We start from the raw sequence: 21,321 nt of genomic DNA on the forward strand, positions 1-21,321 counted from the left end.
TATGCATGATTCTCATGCAAATAGAAGTCTGAGAACCCTGACAGAGAGCATCATTAGTAATGTACACTTATCAAAGTAATAATAGCAACAATGATGTAAGCACTAATGAACACTTATTTAAAAAGATAAAGCCTAAGACACCACTGCCAACATCTTGCACAAGTTTTTCTGAAAAAAATTCCTTGGCACAACCAAGCATAGAAAGATTTGACACCACAATGATGCATTCCTTGTTCTCTCATGTTCAGTTTTAACCGCTACTAATAATTTTACCAGCTTTTTACACTTTGCAAAATGCTTTAGCCTCATCTTTTGTGCCAGGTAAGGGCATAACAAGCCTCACTTGGAGTTCCATGTAAAGACGACAAGTAAATTGCTCACACTCCGCACAATACCTGCAAACTCCTGCCCTTCCTTTACGGCTAACAACTACACCCTACCTTCCGTGTTCTAAAGAAACTTGTCATTGGAAGAAACACATACATTTAACTAGGTGTCTTTAATAAGGCATACCTGTATTGCAGATCACAATTACCTATTTCTGAGATGCTGGGGGAGAGAGGAAGGACCTAGCCTCAAGTCTCAGGCAATTCTGGCTTCCCTTCTGCATTCTCCAATTTCTTCCCCTTTAAATCAAGATGAAAAGACAATATGATGGCGAGATTAAGAGCAGGTGCTTTGGAGCAGGACTGCCCGGGCTCAAATCCTAGCTGTGCCACTATGTAACCTTGGGCAAGTTACTTTTCTGTGCCTCTGCAGACACATCTGTAAAATGGGGATAGCACCACTTCATTCATGATATAAATCGACATATGTGCAACGCTTTGTATAGAAACTGGTATGTAGTCAGTGCTAGATAAATATTTGCTATTTCAGACCAGTCTTGGAGTGTTAAAGGAAGAGAATTCACAAAAACAGAGGTAAAACCTGGGGAAGGGGTAGAGAGACAGGGAGGAAAACTCGATGGCTGAAGAGAAGACACAGAAGGCAAACAATGAAAAGTTGATTGTTTCCAAGAAATAAAAAACCAACTACAAGATATCGAAGCAATGGGCCAAGCAAAGCAAAGCTGTTTTTTCCTTGTTCTGTGGACGGCTCAGCTGCCAGACGTTTCCATTTTCCGGTCTGGGTCCGTATCGCTGTATAAGTTTTGTATCAGGGGCCCCAGACCAAGCAGGTTTGGCATGAGGGGGTGGGGCAGCACCTCTTACAAAGCCCCTGTGTTCATGAATATGACCAGGATTCTCACCCTCTGTGCCCTAAGGCAGCAGGATGAGCTGGTAAGGGTACCAGAGGAGAGCTAGAAGGGGAGTCCAACTCCACCAGCTTCCCACAGACACACCATCACCTCTGCATTGAATCTGCACCTTGGCCCGTGGGCAGCAAATGCAGATGGGAGGGACCTCTGAGCAGCCACACTGCCTGATTTCTGCATTTTATGGCTGCTTCGGAGACGGAGGTCCAGAGAGAGGAAATGCCTTGCCCCAAAGTGAAGGGATATCGAGATGATTATCTTACCACAGGGAACCACCGATGACTGAAATATAAGCCCTTCCACCAATTAAAACATTATTTCATCTCTGCTATATTTAAGCCATCTTTTAAATGCCCATTCTTTAAAAACAAGCAAAAAAAAAAAAAAGCTTCCAAGCAAAGTATCTCTTTAATTAGAATAGTGTGAGCAGTCACCTCCCTGGGCGGGCTCCCGAGTGGGGAAGCACAGCACAGACCAGCTGACCCACCAGTTCTCGGGTGCAGATTGGGAGATGCCGCAGTACTTGGTGGGAGCATGGTCGCTTGCTCAAACGTCTAACTCAGGGGTTCAACGTGTACCTGCCACATCCTAACTTTCCTTTAGAAGCTGTGCGTTAAGTATCAACCATAATTTACTTTATCCAGAGCCCCTGTGAACTTACTTAGGCTTTCAGCCTCCTAATATTTGACATTTGAACCAGTCATAGACACCATAGGACTCTTTTCCTCTGCAGGTCCTACAGCTGGCTACCACCTTGTCCCGCACCCCCTAGCCCCCACCCACCTCCAGGCACCACAACCCGAGGGGTCTGCTTTCATTGCAGCTGAAGGTTCAGCCACACAAAATCCATCTCGAATGCCTCAAGTAGCCAGAGCTATAGGTACCGAGTTTTTACCACAGACCCTGTTTTGAAAGATTTGGTCTAGCAAATGTACTGATGTTTCTCATTTAAAATAATCAAATTCATACCTGACTGCCCCTTAGAGTTTCCAAACAACAGGTGCCAAGCTGACTTGGTATTTCAACCCAGAAACAAAACGCATTTTAATTAGCAAGAGCTGCCTTACCCTGAATGAATGTTTGATCCGGCTCCCCGACCTGGCCTTGCCTACACAATTATTTCCTTCTCAGAGTCATAGGATCTGAAGACCCCATGGAAAATGCCAGTACGTAGAATTGAAAGCACCAAGCTACCACACTGCCCCGAATTAAAAGCAGCCTGAAATCTGGCATAGCCACCAAAGACTTGCTGTATTGCCCTCCCAGCAGCTAATCTATGATCTGAAATTATTCCAAGGACTGAGGAAAACATTTCCCATGAGCAAGAAGTTAATTTACTTGCAGGGGGGAAATGAACGGCTCCCTTTGCTTTCCTGACCCTCCCATAGGCACCAGGAAACACCACAAAGTGACCCCGAAGAGAGACCCCAGACAGAGCCTTCAATTATGTAAGGTGGCCTAAAATCAGCCATGGGTGACAAATTCTGCAACCCACGGTAATGGGTCTGAGGACTCTTGAAGCTGAGATGCACCATCTATTTAAATGCACTCCCCCTTTTGAGATATGACTTGTTTTTTGTAGGTCACACTTTGGGGGAGCAGTGCTGAGATCATGTATTTGGAACAAATTATCAAACTTGTTTATACATCACAGGTGAGAAAGTTAGCATTGAAAGGCCTAGTGTAGGAGAGCTCATGGTGTTAGGACAGGCTAGATACAAGAAGCCCCGTTCCCCTCATTCTTGCCCCTTGTACTTTATTTTATGGAAGCTTGAATTCTTTCCCTTTTGTGTTCTTAAAAAAAAAAAAGCTTTAGCAACTCAGTGGTGTCTTGGGTTTGGAAGGAGCAATATCCGAGACCATCCCCAGAAAAGATTATTCGGAAGGAGCAATATCCGAGACCATCCCCAGAAAAGATTATTCGGAAGCCCCAATAAGAAAAATTCATTTTCCCACCAAATTGTATTAACTCTAACAAACTCCCAACCCACCAGAAAGCACTCAAAGTAACGAGAACTGGAAGAGGAAGGAGGGAAAAAAATTGGGGTAACAATTTTCTTCTGCTGTCAGACTAACCCTTTTCTTTTAAAATAGTCAGCCAAACTCAGACTGGTGTCTCTCGTGTGCTCCCTCCCTCCAACTCGGCCACCCCCTGGGCTGGGAGAATCCCTCATTTCACTCACCCCAGCCTTGTTCACAAAGTGCAAGTGAGTCAAGGGACACCAGACCCTCACAGACCATAAACTTCTGAATACCCCACAGGGAGTAAGGCATTCAGAACACCCATGTGATAAGAGCTCCTGCCACCTTACCTCAAAGTCAACACACTTGCCCAAGGTCACAGAGCTCGTGCATGCAGAGCAGGGACCCGAAGCCTAGCAGTCTGAGTCCACACCCAGACCATGGTTCTAGCCCACCTTAATGGTTATCAGGGTATATGTGGGACTCAGTGGCTTCCCCAGACCCATATACCGCCCCCCAGCTCTGAGTCTTACTTGCAATACTACCCACCACAAAGCAAGACTTCCCCTCTCTTGGAAGACTCAGACTGGCCCCCTAGAATGACTGATAATCAAAGAAGCAAAAAATGTCCCACACTTCGGGATCCAAAATGAAATGCCACCATTGTGTTGTGAAACAGTCTCCTGGTTTTCTGAAATCCACAGAGACTGTTCAGATCATTTCCTACCTTCTGGTGAGTGTTAAGGACTTCAACCTCAGATGAGCTGGGAGACTTGGTGGCACTTTGCAAAGAAGGAACTAGAAAGGAAAACTGTTCTGTTTCTGGGAGTATACTTCATTCAGAGGGAAAGAAACTCTGGACTCTTAATTTAAATGTTTTCAAGGATTAGCCCTACACAGAATGCTTATAATCTCAGATACTGTCACAGAATACTGGGTCCTTTTCACTTATAAAAAGTGTCCCCAATGCAAACTGAAGGTGATAACTCCATGTGCCAACTTCAAATAAACCAAGGTATAAAGCAGCTCCAAAAGAACAATTCATTGAAAGGAAAGCCAAAAGGCAATTTACAAACATCACATGCATTTGTTTTATATGAACATCTCCAGCCACATACAGTATCCAAATGAAACTAAAAGGGAAGGAACTCACTGTACAGAAGACGAAACAATACCCTTTTTATTTTTAAAACTTTGGTGAAAATAGGTTTCCATACGACATCCCATTTAAAAAAAAAAATTAATGTAAACCAACCTGCCTGTGGGTTAGTCACACTATAGACTTCATCGTAGTGTGTACAGATGCCTACAGTATTTACAAATGTTACCTGTTAGGTAGTAAAGTTTTGTTGCAATTTTTCCAGCACGCATTCCACAGTAAAATAAAGAGGGGATACTGGTGTTCTTGTATAAAAATCCTTAACAGATGGATAAAGGCAATTTTCCTGAGAGAAGATTTGTTCTTGAAATATTTTTCTTTCACACAATTGGAAATATAGAAATGGGATGCGGTTGTAAAAGAAGTATAAGAATGTCTAAGTTAACATTTTCTTCTTTTAAATTATTTAAGTACCATTAAGTTAAAATGTTTACATTCATTATAAAAAATGTTGTTAAATCTTATGCAAATGATTTAACACTGATTGCTGCAACGCAAATTGCACTTTTTAAAAAAAAATTATTGTTTACATGGAAGAAAAACATCTTGTTTGCTACCCTGTTTACAAAACCCGACTGACTTCAGATCAGTCACACAATATGCACTTTGAGAAACGTCAGTCACAGTGTACGTTACAGTCATAATGCAGTCTTGCCAACTGAGTCACAGTCCTGACTCAGCCTCCAGAGGTGTGTACCAAATGGTCTTCTCCATGAAAGCAGGTGAAAGTCAGGTGTGGAAAAGGTACAAAGAAATTCTGGAACAACCAAAACCGATCAGAAGAAGCACATGATTTGGGGCAATACACATAAAGCCTTTTTAAAAAAAAAAAAAAAAAATCTCTCTCAATATTCCTTAGCGGGCAAGGCCCTGGTCCTAGTCCCGCTTTCTGGAAGTGGCACGGCGGACATCAGATCCCCTGGCGGGCCCAGAGGCAGGTTGGCTGGCTGGAAAGGACCGTGGCCGGGGAGGAGGCGACATGCTGTGGGCTGCACTGGCCCTTCCCTGGAAGTTCTCCATCTCCTCTCTGGCTCTTCAGAGATAGGGGCAGGGTGAAGGCAGAGCAGGCCTCTCAGGAAATACATCTCTTTCAAAATAAAGGCACGGAAATCACGCATCAGAGGAATGTTCCGTCAGCATACTCGCCCTGGTGTGGCCAGCTTGACAAAAATCCCCGCGGGCCGCGCGCCCTCCTGCTCCCTGGCAGCAGGCTCAGGCCAGGGCAAGGGCGCACCAGGAATCCTGTCTCACCGAGGATGTGACTTCGGCCGGCGAGGCCAGGCTGACGCCTATGTACAACCCATCTTGACCTGAGTACTTGAGCTCGCTGTTCTCGGGGTTAGTGCTCTCTCCCGCACCAGACATCACTGAGGCGCCCGCCTGGCGGAAGAGAGGGACAGAGAGGGAAGAGAGAAGGGGAGAGACAGTTATCGATAAATTTGTCAGGCGGCACTCTCCTGCAAGGAAAACACCTGGGGACAAAGGCAGTGGGCAGCGGGGCCGGCCGTGCGGCGCCAGTGGCCTCACCCTTGAGAGCTCACGGCAGCAACCACCCAGCAAGCTGCTCGGCTGGACAAAGGTAGGAAAGGGCAACTGCCGAAGGCCGTCTGTAAGACCGGCCCAACTCCCAGCTCTCTGACAGCGAAACAAACCACACCACCCAGGTAAACGGGTCTCAGGATGCCCACACAATCTCATCATTTCCAGAGAAAGCACAGAGCGCCACCGCCCCCCCACACACACACACACAGCAGAGCCACAACCTGAGCACTTATGCCGAAGTCTAGGATGGAAAGCTACACAGCTCAGTAAGACCTAAGAAATGAAATTTTTGAGCACCGACTTCGGGGAAAATTAACTCATGCGTACACAGGTTTTAATATACCGCATTTATCTTTAATTCTTTGCAAGGAGAACGGGCCATTTTGAGAGCAGGCCACATTATAAAGAAAATGCTAACATCCAGTATCTGTGGTTGTGGCAACATTTGTTGAAGCAGAAGATCACTGTTCTCTTATTTCATTCCTTCCTTCCATCCAAATGAGAAAGGCCAAATAGAAAACACGATATAACTTAGTAGAATCAAACCAAAATAACTAAAATCATGTTCAGACTACAGTTTGAGGAAACAGTTGCCTTTGACTTAAAAAAAATTAAAAAAAAGAAAACCTAGCCATGACCAGTATGATGCCCAGGCTGCTCGGTGCGGCTCTGAGGACGGGTCAGTGACGTGCACGACACCCAGAGACACAGTGGCCGTCCACACACAGTGCCCCCGGAGGTTAAAGAAGCTCCAACATGTCAAAAATAACACGTCTTCCTGGAGCATCTGAGTTCGGGCACACGCCACCTCTGGTATCAGAACTCCACTCGTACATGTGCATCGGCCACAACTCCAACCTGCAGAACATTCCACCGTTCTCTCCAGCAACACGCGGTGCTCACTGCCAGGTACAGGAAACACACGGGTGTTTCCCTCAGGATTTATAAATATGTTGTGCTTGGTTAAGAAGTTACAGGATCTAGGGGCGCCTGGGTGGCTCAGCCGGTGAAGCGTCTGCCTTTGGCTCAGGTCATGATCTTGGGGTCCTGGGACTGGGGCCCCACATCAGGCTCCCTGCTCAGCGGGGTGTCTGCTTCTCCCTCTGCCTGCAGCTCCCCCTGCTTGTGCTCTCTGTCTCCGTCTCTGACAAACAAAAGCTTTTTAAAAATAATTAAAAGTTAAAAAAAAAAAATCTAGCCATGATTCCATACTTAAATCATGGTTTTTTCCTTCTAAAAAGCTCAGAGTCTCTTATTTCTTCCTAGGTTTCAGGGTTTCGTCCCATAAATTACTGGCTATTTGCTTTTTGACACAAGTAGAATGTTTTGCGCTTTTCAAAAACATCCCTTTGTCTGTCTGAGCTGATGTGACATCTACTTCAGAGAAACATGGGGCACCAGACACAGGCTGAACTGAACGGAAGGCACGCTGAGCCCCCCTTGGCTCCACACAGGGGCCTGGAATCAATGTGGTCCTGCTCTCTCTGGAACAAAACATCTGCTTTTCTCTCTCATCCTCAAGATAACTGCATGAGGCTGGAAGGAGGGCTCTAGGAGGTCTGACTGTGGGAATTCCTATCTGCCCATCCCAACTTCCCAATCCAGCCCCTCATCACAGGTAACCAATCCTTCTGTTTCCGGGTGAAAATGAGGGTATGTAAAAATCCAGCCACAACAGTACCACCACACTCCAACTTCTTTTTAAATTAACACAAGACCTAAACTGAGGGCTCTGGGTGCATAAAAAAGCAAATTTCATGAAGTCACTGAGATGCCTAAAACTTAAAAACAGATTTTGAAATGGCTGAAATAATCCTGTCAAACACACCAAAGTGATGATTTGGTTACCCATAAATATGGTAATTAACAATAGCCATTAATTCCAGAAACTCCACTGTGAGCAAACTCAACATAGACCCAGATTTATCCCCCAAAGAAATAAACAAAGGGTGATATTCAATTACAAAAGGACTCATTTGAGAAAGGAGCTACCATACTACTAATAAAAAGAGTGAGTGCAGGGCACCTGGGTGGCTCAGATGGTTAAGCGTCTGCCTTCGGCTCAGGTCATGACCCCGGGGTCCTGGGATCGAGTCCTGCATCGGGCTCCCTGCTAGGTGGGGAGCCTGCTTCTCCCTCTGCGTCTGCCTCTCTCTCTCTCTCTCTCTCTCTGACTCTCATGAATAAATAAATAAAACATTTTTAAAAAAAGTGAGTGCAATTATAAATGATTTATGTCACATCCAATCTCATATTGATCTACCTAGTCCCAGAAAAAGCGCATGTGCATTTATCAAACTAAATCTGACTTCACCACAGCAAGTGTTAATTTTCTGAAACAAAAAGGGTACCTGAATTGGCCCAGGAAGCAGCCCACCTCACCTGGCCAGACATGCTCAGATAGCAGAGGGGTCAGTCACCACCTCAAGTCAGCAACAGGAAACATTAGCAAGGTGCTTATGAGAGCCAGGCACTGGGACCATGAGCCCCAAAGAGACAGTCACTCCCTGGATGAGCTCCTAGGCCACATACACACGTGGAAGTAACAATGATCAACTGTCTATCATGAATGATAAATGAGTGGCTGAGATATGGAGTGGAGCAATAGATCAAAAAAGGAATCAAGACGGAAAGGATTCCTGGGGGGATGGGCCGCAAGCAGACTTCCAAGCACTACTCTGGTTCAGCCACCTACTGAGTAAGGTCACCTCTCCAAGCCTCCTCCTGGGTAAACTCGCCTTCACGTCACCCATCAGGTAGGGTTTGATGATTCAGTGCTCGTAAAGGATCAGCATGATGCTTCGCCACGGTAAAGATACTGGTGAGGAAAGGGTTTGCAGCATGGGAGGCATGTAGGACATATCAGAGGCCTTCTGAAACAGAAGGATAAGCAAAGGAGGCAAGGAGACAATGTGGGAGAGGCAAACTAGAAGGCCAGACTGAAAACTCTCTATGCCTCAGGTTCCTCACCTAGAAAAATGCAAATTTTTTTAAAAGATTTTATTTTAGGGAGAGAAAGAGAACAAACAGGGGGACGGGCAGAGGGAGAAGGACAAGTTGACTCTGCGCTGAGCACAGAGCCCAAAGCAAGGCTTGATCCCAGGACCCCCCCCACCCCCCGCCAAGATCATGACCTGAGCCGAAATCCGGAGCCGATGCTTAACCGACTGAGCCACCCAGGCACCCCTAAAATTCATTAACATACATAAAGCATTTCCAACAGTATCTGACAACAGGAAGGACGATACCAGTATACACCACTATTAGTTATTTTATTATGCTTGTTAAGGAGCATAGACCTAATTTAATCTCCCCAAGTCTGCCCTTCACCAGGTGAGTTACAACCCATCACTTAGTGGGAGAAGTGGAACTAAATTCAGAGCTAAGTGAAAACCATCTACCTCAGCAATGACCTTCTAATTGTTTCTGACAACTCTTCAGAACAAAAACAAAAAAACAAAACAAAACAAAAAAACCAAGGTGCTTCCTTAGCCCTTCAAAAGGTTCATGGGCCTTCTTCAAATAAACTACATTGAAGAAATCCTAGTACCTTGAACATTATTCTTAACCCTTGAGCAGTAACTCCAAAAGCTACCAACTCAACTACCTATTGTCTTCTTTGTTCAGTCAAAAATGTTGTTAAGCTATACGGCAGACCAAGACTCCTGCGCCAAAGGGCAGGCAAACCCCAAATTACATGAGTGACTCACCTCGGCTCATTTGAAATCAAAAGCAACATCTGGCTTTCTGAGGAAAAGATGGAACAAGTGCTTATGCCAACGCTGTTAAGAACCTTGTTTGTAATTGGGGATACACTATTTAAACATGAAATACTGCAATGTACAGCTTTTTTGTGTATCAGTCATACCTGAATAAAAAATAAAAATGTTTATGTAATGATACATAATGAGATCATAGTGATGATATCTGATGAGACCATGATAACCCCAGTCCCCTCATCCACGGGCGGCAGGGCTATATTCTGGTACACTCCGTAGAAGGCAATTAGCAAAGCCCATCAAGAACTTTATACACTACTTAGCTCTGTAATCTCACTTCTGGAAATGTATTTATAAGGAAAAGAATTCAAAGGAAGGGAAAGGCTCCACAAGGGAAGACATCCATTTCAGGGTAACTTATAATAGGGGAAACCATGGAAATAATCTAATGCCTAATAATATGGGATGGTTTGGAAAAGCAAGGTACATCCGCTCAATGAACTATTATGCAATTATTAAAAATAGTAAGATCATGTAGCAAAGTGGAAAAAATCCTGTAACGCAATGTTAACTGAAAAACAGCAGGATATAAATTCTGTCATCATTACAATTTACACACGCAAAAGTATTTCAAGGGAACCCAGTAAGTAGTGTGTGGGGACAGGGGACCATCTATTAGTCATCAGTACCTTCCTTCGAATATTTTAATTGAATGGCGTAGTGCAGTCTAACTTTGGGGAAGGCAGAAAACATTAGCACCAGAAATATCACGCACAAGCACTTGAGGGGTAAGCCAGCCTGGAAAGAGTCATAAAGTAGCATGAAAAAATAGGGAGGAATCCGAGTGGAGGTACTAAGCTAGAGAAGGGAGGACCAGAATGGGCACCCATGCCCCCCGGAAGTCACCTCCATCCATGCTATCTGCCACCGTCTGGAAGCTGGCTGATGTGAAACATGGTTCCACATACGTTAAAACAGCAAACACGCTACAATTGGGTGCATCCGTGTCATCTGAGCTCTTGAAACCGGTATTCTAACTGTGTACAAAATCTAGAACTGGCACAACTCTCCTTAAGAAACCTGGCTTGTCACATCATTGTTTGTCTAAAGTGCCTTTCCTTCTTTGATGATGTTCAAGAGCTACCCTATCAAGAATCAGTACAGTACAACTTGGGGGGAAAAAAATGAGAGAAAACTTACGACCCTGGACCCAGTACACACACAGAAAATTATAAGCATAAATTTCGATTGATGAATATGTTTTCCCACATCTAGTTAAACCCTTGAAAGGACTTTTAGTTCATATGGAAGACATCTAAACACAGCAAAAGCAGGCATTTCACTAACGTAAACCAACCTAACCCCACCAGTGTTCCTGAACAGGCGCTCTGAAGGGAGCGTTTCAGAATGCCCACAGCTGAACCATCCTTCCTCCTCTTGGTGGGCAGCTCACGCAGGCGGAGGTCCTAACTCGTTCTCTGATCAAAGTGCATTATAAGGGTGGGGCAGAAATCTGTTCTGGGTTTCCATTCACAGCTTATCTGCCCTCCACCCTCCCACAGACAACTGAAAATGGAGGCACTTCCTGTTGAAAGAATGTGTTATCAGCTCCAGACTCGGCTGGGGCTTAGCACTGAACTCAGGCCAGGTTAGGTGGGAGACCCAGCTGAGTGACTGGCTGGAAATCTCCCTCTTAAAGGAATAAATGACTTCAGGGACAACCCGGGCTTCTGCGAGGCTGGGACATGGAAAATGTCCACTAGCCTGTGAAGTAGGCACAGTTCATCTTTAGATCACATGAATTTTTTTTTCCCTGTGAAAACAACTTTTGGACGTATCTGAAAAGTCAAGGATTCCTTTTTTTTTTTTTTTTAAAGATTTTACTTATGTATTTGAGAAGCAGAGAGAGAGAGAGCACACAAGCAGGCAGAGCGGCAGATAGAGAGAGAGGGAGAAGCAGGCTCCGCGCTGAGCAGGGAGCCGGACGTGGGGCTCGATCCCAGGACCCCGGGATCATGATCTGAACCAAAGGCTGACGCTTAACTGACTGAGCCACCCAGGCGCCCCCTGAAAAGTGAAGGATTTCTAATTTGATAAACTCCTGGAGTCAGTGCCCAGCAGTGTCTGGCTCACAGTGGGCTCACCAACCCTGTCAGCTCTCTCTCTTTTCCACTGCCTCACAGGCAGGCCCAGAGACAGCTCCTAAGGCACCTCTGGATAGGCAACTCTTCCAAGCAAAAAGAAACCCTTAAAGGACACAGCCATTCCAGAACAGCATAGGTTCTCTAGCTTGTGAACATCAATTTCATCTTTGAGGAAGGAAACCAAAAAGGAGTCAACTGGGATATGTTCAGTCCTCTGTGCTGTAATCTCTCTTAACGGAGCCCTGAGCTGAAGAAACAAAACACAGCAACCCCAGGGTGAGTGTGTGATCATTCCCAGAGCTTAAGACTTTGATGATGGTCACACTGCCTCCTTAGCTCGAATTCAGACTGCCGGCTTCCATGGCCTCTGATCTGTCCCTCCCTACATCTAAGTAAGTTTGTGGTTACGGCTTTTTCTTGTGTGAGGGGAAGCCAACCATCCCTCACTGCCAACGCTCTCTTCTCTGCTTTTGTAACCTCTAGGTTAGGCTCTCGCAGTGCTTTAGAGCGGCCTGCCTCAAAAAAAAAAAAAAAAAAAGTAACAACTATGTGTAAATTCCAACGAAGGAGAAACACTTTTAGATAAGTGAACGTTCACTCTAAAAAACTATACTCATTTCAGTTTGGAGGGAGACACGAAAGTGCCTCACTAAGAGTTTAGGAAGTGGCACAAGAAGATACACAAACACACAAGGGTTCGGTCTCCATCAGGACCCGTGAAAGTCGTCAATCACAACAAAACCCTTTATGTCTCCCCTAACAGCTCAAATAATGCAAAAGAACATAAGCACCTTTTCTCACAAGAAGGAAGGGTACGATCACTGTAGCCAATGACCTAATTCAGCGTTTAGCAGAGTATTTTCGTTATTTTTTTGTAATTTAACAAGCAAATTTAATGCAGAGCTCACTCGCTGTCCCCTTGGGCCCTATCGCCCCGCCCCTCCTGGGCTTGAGTAGGCCAGGTTCTACCCATAACCCAGGATGCTGCCCTTTTTAAGGAGGGAAGAACAATTCTACACACACAATCTACCCTGGGCAAAGGAGCAGATTGTTTTATACATCTGCACACATTCAAATAGCAGGTTTGTAATGGTGAAGAAAGGCAGAGCCCGAAGTTTAAGTGCCCTTGGACTAATAGTAAAATGCTGATTACAGGGGCTCCTGGGGGGACTCAGTCGGTTAAGTGCCTGTCTTTAGTTCAGATCGTGGTCTCAGGGTCCTGGGATTGAGCTCCACATTGGGCTCCCTGCTCAGTGAGGAGCTTGCTTCTCCCTCTCCCTCTGCTCCTTCCCCCTCCTCCTGCTCTCGAGCTCTCTCTGCACTCTCTCAAATAAAGAAATAAAATCTTTTTTTAAAATGCTGATTACAAACATAAATGGTAGCGGGGAGGGTTTGTCCCAAAACTTGAAGTCACTGGCATTCTAAAGAAAAAGTGTATCTTCTAAAATGCATCAAAATGGATGACCCTATTCTAGCCAAAGTCATAAAAGATCCTGGGGAAAGATTTAAAACCTGGTGAATTATCTTTTGTAACAAAACTGGCTTTTCAAATTGGGTGAGTATCTTAATCTCACCATCTCAATCAGAGAAAGCAGACCATGGTCCTAGAACCAAGCAGCATTTACAAGAAAGCATTATGGAAGTACTAAGTGTCACAAGGAATGAAAAACTGTGGCTATCAGAAAAATAAAAATATTTGTAACCTGGTTACTTTGGGGGCGCCTGGGTGGCTCAGTCGGTAAAGCGTCTGCCTTCAGCTCAGGTCACGATCTCGTGATCTCGGGGTCCTGGGATTGAGCCCCGTGTCAGGCTCCCTGCTCAACAGGGCATCTGCTTCTCCCTCTGCCCCTCTCCACCCCACACATGCTCACGCGCTCGCTCTCACTCATTCTCTCTCTCTCAAATAAATAAATAAAATCTTAAAACAAAAAACAAAAACCCATGGTTGCTTTGTTAACGCAACAGCTCTACATCTCTTAATTTCCCCCATCAGGAAAGTAAGGATTTATTTCTAATGTCTTGGGATGGAAAAAAAACAATGCCATATAAATAAAGCACATCACTATTAGCTTCCAAGATTATATTTAAATAGTGCTGTTCTCCTTGAGCTTCAAAGAGGTCTGCAGGCATCTCCCACTTACGCTACACAATGCTCTGAAGGACCAGATGGTAGGAATTACTTTCCCCTTTTAGGAGGAGGAGAACAGAGGCTTTATAAAACCTTGGCAGCTTACTGTAGTCACACACAGAGCAGGATCTAGCCCCTGGCTGCCTGAATTTGTTTCCTCCCAGCTGCTAATCTGTGAACCCCCAGAATGAACTTCAGACCATGCCGAGGCTTCACCATGAATCAAACAAACAAGCTTAATCAGAGCTTTAAATTAAAAAGTATGTGTCCTTAGTAAGATAAAAATAGGATTCCGGAGTGTGTGCCCCAGCTCTGGTGAAACCATGCCACGTTAACAACGAAACCAGCAGCAGAGCCGTCGGATACTGACTTGGGACTATTTATTCCCAAGACTCCTACAGGACACCGAGATCAATACCTGTTGTCTATTTGTTCAAATCTTTCTTAAAATCTGAGGTCAACAGAATAATCTGTGCTCAGTCCCACAAATTCCAAGTGCTGGGTCCGGGGCCACAGGTAGCTGAATTACGAATTATCGCATATACCAACACCTATCTTTGGAGATGCTTTTTAAAATTATTATAATTTCAGGAAAAATTAACAGGTAGATCTCAACATGAACAAAGCTAACAGACTGTATTTAATTCATATCCATTAGATCTTCATATTGCTAGTAACTCTTTTGGCAGACACCCATGAAATGCATAATAAATTACTTTTGTTCCAGTAAAGGAATTCATTTTCTTCAAAGATTAATTTAGCAATAACATTCTAAGCCAGCATTTCTTAAATTTGGCCATGTTTTCCCGTAACATTATTTCATGTTTTGTGACAATTTGTATATTCTTACAGAGGCAGGGTGGAAAAAAAAACTGCAAGGGATCTGTAATCTACAGAGAAACTTTGTGTTCTAAGATGAAGCCTTCTAACCTGAGGCCATGAGAAGGCGCAGGACACCCTGCCCACACTCCTTTACCTAGCATTCTGGCTTTCAGATTGTGATAATGAGTCACTTATTAAATAGACCACAGTCCTGTGATAAATTGGATGGACATATATATTATAAACCATTTAAAGGATGATACAGTTGTGCTGACTCCTAACATATATATAAAGGCATTGGATATTAATGTAGTGCAATGCATCTCTAACTCTTCCTCCTCACTATCCTCCCCGTAACACACAGGTGTGCACGTACACACACATGCACGCGCGTTCTGGTGCACACAAGACAAACGGGGGGAAGTCTAGAAAAGGCCTTGAGATCAAAATGAAAGTATGCAAACTCCACATGCTTCCATGTTCCCTGCCAGGTTGGCGTGTGACTTTCTCAGCAAAGGCCAATGTGGTCAGACAGGAACGTGAGTTATTAGAAGGAACTGAAAGAAGAAAGGGAGCCTGGCACGTAGGGAGGGTGAAGATAAAATGCCAACAAAATATTTACGTTCATGGCTTATAGCGAGTGGCAAGTGGGATATTAATAACTGTGATGACTGGTCAACTCCCTGGGAGTGGTAACAGCCCTGGGACGGGGAGGCAGGAGACATCGGTTCCAGTCCCGGCTTCAACACCGGCTGGTTTTGTGACCTTATGGAGTCATTCTGGATCCTGGCTTATAAATGAGGCAATAATAAAACCTAACTGCAGCACTCTAACAGACCCTGGTGGGAGATTAATGACTTTTTAACTCTCTTTTTATTCATTTAGAAAACAGTGTCGTGGACCATAAACTCTGCAGGGAAATGGACACTTGCCTATTAAATGCTTTTTCAATGATTTCATAAAAACTAACTGTATGGCAATTTGAACATTCTGAACAATTCCAACTAACCTGGCACTCACGGTGTATTAAGATTGAAATCACACCATTAGAAGGATGTTAGTACTGCAACCTTGTATTTGCTGTTGTAAGAGAGCCTTTTAATAATCACGTTAGGTACCTCAACCACAGTAAATTTCACTACCTGTTACCTTTTTATTATCCAATTAACATAGTCTTAGTACTATAACACAATTTATTTAGAAATACACGAAAATTTGTACAATGTTCCTTATATATTTGGTTACAAGCAAATCACTTCTCTGGCATCATTTTCCCACCTGTTTCCCACCTGCAGGATGATTTTTGATGCTCAAATTCCTAAAGAAAATTAGTCAGATTTAAGAAAATATTATTTCTTCTCTGAAGATTTCAGTATCGTTTATCATGTCTTAATCTAGGATGACATACTAATACTAGTAATATACTATATGTTAGTTAATTGCATTTAAATAAAAAATTAAATTACAAAGTGAAAAAAAAAATCTAGTATACCGTAATGATAAAACACTGCCAGACCTGGGTCCAAATCCTGCCTCTTAATACGTATATAACCTTGGGCCTGTTACTTTGTTCTGAGTCTCACTACTCCCCCTCCCCAAATGGAAATATAACACCACAGGTTGAGTGGTAATTATGAATAAAAGAGAAAGTGTACATAGAACACCTGACACGTAAAAAGTACTTGGGAGAAGTAGGTTTCTGCTTTCCTATGTCCAGTATCTTGTAAATGATAAAAGTATGGAAAAGGGAGAGATCTCCTCAAGAGCAAGAGTACAATGATAAAATGCAAGACTAACACTAATGCCCTGCTCTCCCGCAACCTAAAGGCTTCTATATCATATTCAACTTAAAGAGATGAACAGTAATTTTTTTGTCCCCCTCCAGGAGGAGCCTCTTGAGTCAGAACTGCTCTGCAGAGTGAAAAACAACTTATACTGTATATGTGAGTCCTTCACGAATGTACCTTTCAGCTACTTAACTACTGTAGGAATAATTAATAATAGCAGGAATTATTGTTTTGTCACCAACCATAATGCCATAGTAAATCCAGTGTGATCCAATCACTTGGAGAAAGACACTGGAGTATAAATTTGCTAATACAGAAGTAAGCTATGTGACTATAAAGTGGTGTTTTCCAATGTTCAGCATAGGATGCAAATATTAACACATAAAATCTATAAAAAAAACTTTAGATATTAACCTGCAAAGTACCTAGCCTTTCTTCAGAAGGCCTTCTGAGCACACCCAGAGACCCTACAAGCACTAGGGGTGCACATTAACTCTTTCAAACCACTTATAGCCCAAGATTTAGCACCACACAGCTCAGAGAAGTATTTCTTCTGACACGGTCGTTGAATAAAGTTATACCAAGGAGGGTCCGCAGTCGGGAAACAGGTCTATCCAGGCACATAGCATCCCAGAGTTGAATAAATGAGGGAGGAATGAAGACACCTATTTAGTATCAAGAAAATGACCAATCAGCAGGTAAGCCCCCCCACCCCACTCCAAAGGCGCAGAACCAGCCAGCGTCAAATCTGAGATGAGGTCCTTGTCTCAGTCTGAGGACGGACGTCTGCCTCTCTGTGGAAGTTGTCTATTACCAGCAACGAACCACAAAGGTGCGGAAACATTTCCTACCACCAACACACCATGCCTAATATGTCTCCATTCAGAAGATTCACCAGGCACCACCCCAAACCATCTTGCCCTCAGAAGCCCTGAGGACAGAGGAACAAAAGCCCAGGCCTACATCATACGCCATGATGCCAGTGCATGCCACCAGCTCCAAGGGGGAGTCCTTTCCTTACTAATTATGAGGGGAAACCCTGCTGGTAAAATGGAGCATGCTACCGTTTGTTTACATCAGTTATCAAAATACTCTGTGGAGAATGCTTTGTGGGACTCTAGCATAGAAAAAGAAACACATTTGTCACCACAGATGGGGATTAGAGAAGGTCCATTATTTAGAAATGAAGGTACTTTGGGCCCCACTTAAGGCTGCCTTTATATTGATGTGAGCCAGTTTCAAAGGTGTACCTTCCACTTACTTCACCCGTCTCACCTCCTGCTTTGGCTCCAAACCCTATGCTCCAGCAACACTGGACACTAACGTTAAGTACCATAGATGCCCATGCTCTTCTTCCTGGAGAGCTCCAGCCCAGTGTTTCCTTTGCCCTGCAAAAATCCTACTCCACTAGTTCAAACGCACTCTGTGAAGCCATTTCCAACTCTGAGGTCCGAATTAACCGCTCCCTCCTTTCGACTCCTACCCCAAGGTGTCCCTCATTTAAGGCACTTCCACATCTGACCAGCAGTGAGCTCTGTCGTCTACACGTGCTCCCCACCCCTACCACCACATTATCAACAATTTGAGGTCAGGTACCTTGTTTTACTCAATTGTAAATAGGGCCTCCCGGAGCACAGTACTTTTTAAATCGAACAATGACCAAAAAGCAAGGTTCTCCATTTATTCCAACGTTATATGTTTAATGATGACTTCAACATTATAGTTGCAGTTTTAATACAAACTTAAGTAGCTTTTAATTTTTTAGAAGAGTTATTAGGCAGGCAAATATGTTCAGTGATTTCTTATTCTCAGATATTAAGTCTTACTGCTAATTTCATCCCCAAATTAATCCTTCCTGTCACAAAGGAAATACCCTTTCATTTATAAAATTTGGGAACTGAGCTATGAAACGCATATATAAGCTTATATAGGATATATACATATTATACACTACATACATCTATTACACACACATTTTACATATATGTAAAGAATTCTCCAGTTTTACTAATCTTTAGTTACAAATCATAGGAGGGATAAGAATATTTCTAGATTTATTAAATCTTATTTGGCAAATAAATAATCTTATTTGGGAATTGCTAAAATAGAACATGTTCCCGTATTTCCCTCCTAAATAACAAAAACAAACCAGTAAAATGTAATTTAGTCAATACATGGAGTTCAATGAAAGATTTAAGTATTCTTACAATCCACCAGAGAATATAAATGCCAAAGAAAATGTTATCTATTTTAAGTCAACCAAATACGTATTTTTCAGTAAACTTGTATGTGTAAGAAAATTTCAGCATAGAAGACTTTTCTTGGAAAATCTTTTAAGTTCAAAATCTTTTAAGTTCAAAAGGCACAAAAATTGATCAACTGTCTATCAAAATTTAAGTTTAACACATTTCTTAAACACAAGAAATCTGAAAGGAACAAGACAGGGGCTATTTCAATATGAGGCTGCATGGCAGTCAGCCTTCCGGAACACTGCCCTCCGTCCCTGACACACACACACCACACAGAAAACCTACAACAACAAGAAACTGAGTCTGAGTTAAACAAAAATTAGCAACAAGTACAGAAAGCTAAGACACTGTAGCTTTATAACAAGGGAAGACATGAGGCCTCAGAGCACCACAAAAAATGGTTTCTGTGGCCCCGAGACACTTGTCAAGCCTTTGCTCACAGCAGCAGAAGACTACCCTCCCTCTACAATACTCAGCTCCTGCCAGGCTAGCTCAGGAACCTGGTGCCCCCATATGCAGGAGAGGGCAGAACGTCAGGATTTTAAAGGAGCGGGCTGGGAATGCCTACTGATCATCTCCTACACTGCTTTCTCAGGGGGGACTTAAAAGGACAGCAGGTTTGCTGTGGACTGCTCCAACAATCTGACTTCCTTGCTGTTACAATCGTCATTAAGGTGGCAAAGCAGCTATTGCCACTTACATCACATGGCCCCCAGTTCCTGTCTTCCACTGGGAGTATGCCTGAGATCACCCTGTTTTGTAGCTCGGATGACCCTATGCAAGTGAAGTAACGCTGAACTACTACTTTCCACCACGTCAGCCACAGGCGCCACTGGAGATCAATGGGACGGACCCATCATCAAAGGAGACTTAAACGCTGAGCCAACCAGGATGCTGGCTGTGTGCTGCGCACCAGGCACAACCCTGCGATGCCGATGGAACATTTTCCTCACCTACAGCATTTCCCCAAATCCTACAGTCATCCAGTCACCACACCTGCTGCCTTCCAACATCATAGAAACTGTGACCAAATGGGAAAATGACACACCTTGTCAGCACAGCCACCTTTCACAAATGCTCCCGCCAGTGCCTCACAGACAGCTCCCCCAGCCAGGGCCCCCTCACGGCCCCTCGGCCCCCGGCCGCACACGCCAAGCCTCAACCCACCCACAGAGGCTCTGAAGGTACTCAGGGACCATGGGGCGCACATGCTGGTACTCCTCGGTAGTCACCTGGGGACACCGCTTGGGTAGACAACAAGTATTCCTGGAGGGGGACAGTTTCCAAAGGCAGCCAGCAGACTGGCTTCTGTCATGTGCGCCTGGTCCCCCACAACAGCCACGTCAAGTCGGGGCTGCTGGAGACATCTGTGATGCACTAACCTGGTGAGAGAACCCTGGGGGAGTGGGTCCCTGTAGGGAGAGGAGGAGGGCGGGCAATCCGCGCCCCCTGCCCTGGGAAGGTGTTGGGAAGCCTTTGAGGCCGCTTGGGCTCTGCAAGCTCACACACACGCACACGCACACGCACACACACCCACCCACCCACCCCCGTCTGGTCAGCAGCTCACACAGCCGGCTCCTGTGGAGGCTGCCTGGGCTACGGAGTGCTGGGGACTCACAGCACAAAACCTTGCATGGAGCTGCTCTCCAACTCCACCAACCTCCCAAATCCTTACTGCTCTGCCGCCTGGGCCCTAGCAGGGAACGGCGCGTTCCACCAAAAAGCAAGGGCCGGCTAGCGGTCTCCCGCGTGCTGGGTCTCAGGTGAGAGATGCCCAGCCGAGCAGCCAGAGGCCGGCCGGCACAGCTCCCGAGGTCCCTCTTCCTGGCAGGCCAGCGCCAGAGCCAGACCCCGTCACTGACCTTCCACTGTTCTTCCCTCGGAGGAAGACCGATCAGACTCGCAAATGCCCCATTTTGAAATTTTACATCACAAAACCATGAAAGCAAAACGAACGCCAAGTCCCCAAAGTCCATTGTTGGGGAAATACCTGTATTTCTGCGCCATTTATCTTTCAAATTTGGCTTTTTCCAGGCTTCAGCTGGCCTTAACAAACAAAAGTGACCTGAAGCTGGCAGCAATTTCCATTTCAACTAGAAAAGACCGACACCCAAGCCAAAAACCTGGCTGCTTCCCCAGTGCTTTCAAAAACCAGGACCTTGTTCTGCCTCACTTAGCTGCTACCGAAGTGCTGCTGAGGACTTAGGGCATAATAAAGAATATTTTAAATAATCTTCATCTTTCCATTTCCACACAAGTAACTGTTCTATTTACCACTCGAGTCCCTTAAAATTACACCAAGCCTTCTGTACAAAAAAAAAAAAAACAAAGAACAACAACATCTTACACCAGAGTCCACCTTTATAAAGGTTAGAAACGTTCTTTAACATCTGTCAACAAACGAAACAACGGAAAGGCTTTTTGCCTTGTGAAACTCTGAACATACTTCTTGTGTCATTAAAGCAAAAGAAAAAGCCCAAAAGAATTTGGGATGGAGGACCAACAGAAATATCACATTTAATTTTTTTAAAGTTTCATTTTTGCTTGTTTAAGC

The 21,321-nt window shown here is 44.4% G+C and overlaps 1 protein-coding gene across 2 annotated transcripts in view; it reads right to left on the minus strand.

The window, feature by feature from the left end:
* Nucleotides 1–5,199: 5,199 nt before the first annotated feature.
* Nucleotides 5,200–21,321, minus strand: part of GATA6 (GATA binding protein 6) — a 29,504-nt gene continuing 13,382 nt past the window's right edge. For both annotated transcript variants that reach the window (XM_021686249.1, XM_044921109.1), the window contains one exon: nucleotides 5,200–5,756. In XM_021686249.1, coding sequence (XP_021541924.1) covers nucleotides 5,589–5,756 — 168 coding nt within the window. In that variant the 3' untranslated portion in view covers nucleotides 5,200–5,588. The remainder of the gene's footprint in view (nucleotides 5,757–21,321) is intronic.

This window comes from Neomonachus schauinslandi, chromosome 14, assembly GCF_002201575.2.
Source record: "Neomonachus schauinslandi chromosome 14, ASM220157v2, whole genome shotgun sequence".
NCBI classification, from domain to species: domain Eukaryota; kingdom Metazoa; phylum Chordata; class Mammalia; order Carnivora; family Phocidae; genus Neomonachus; species Neomonachus schauinslandi.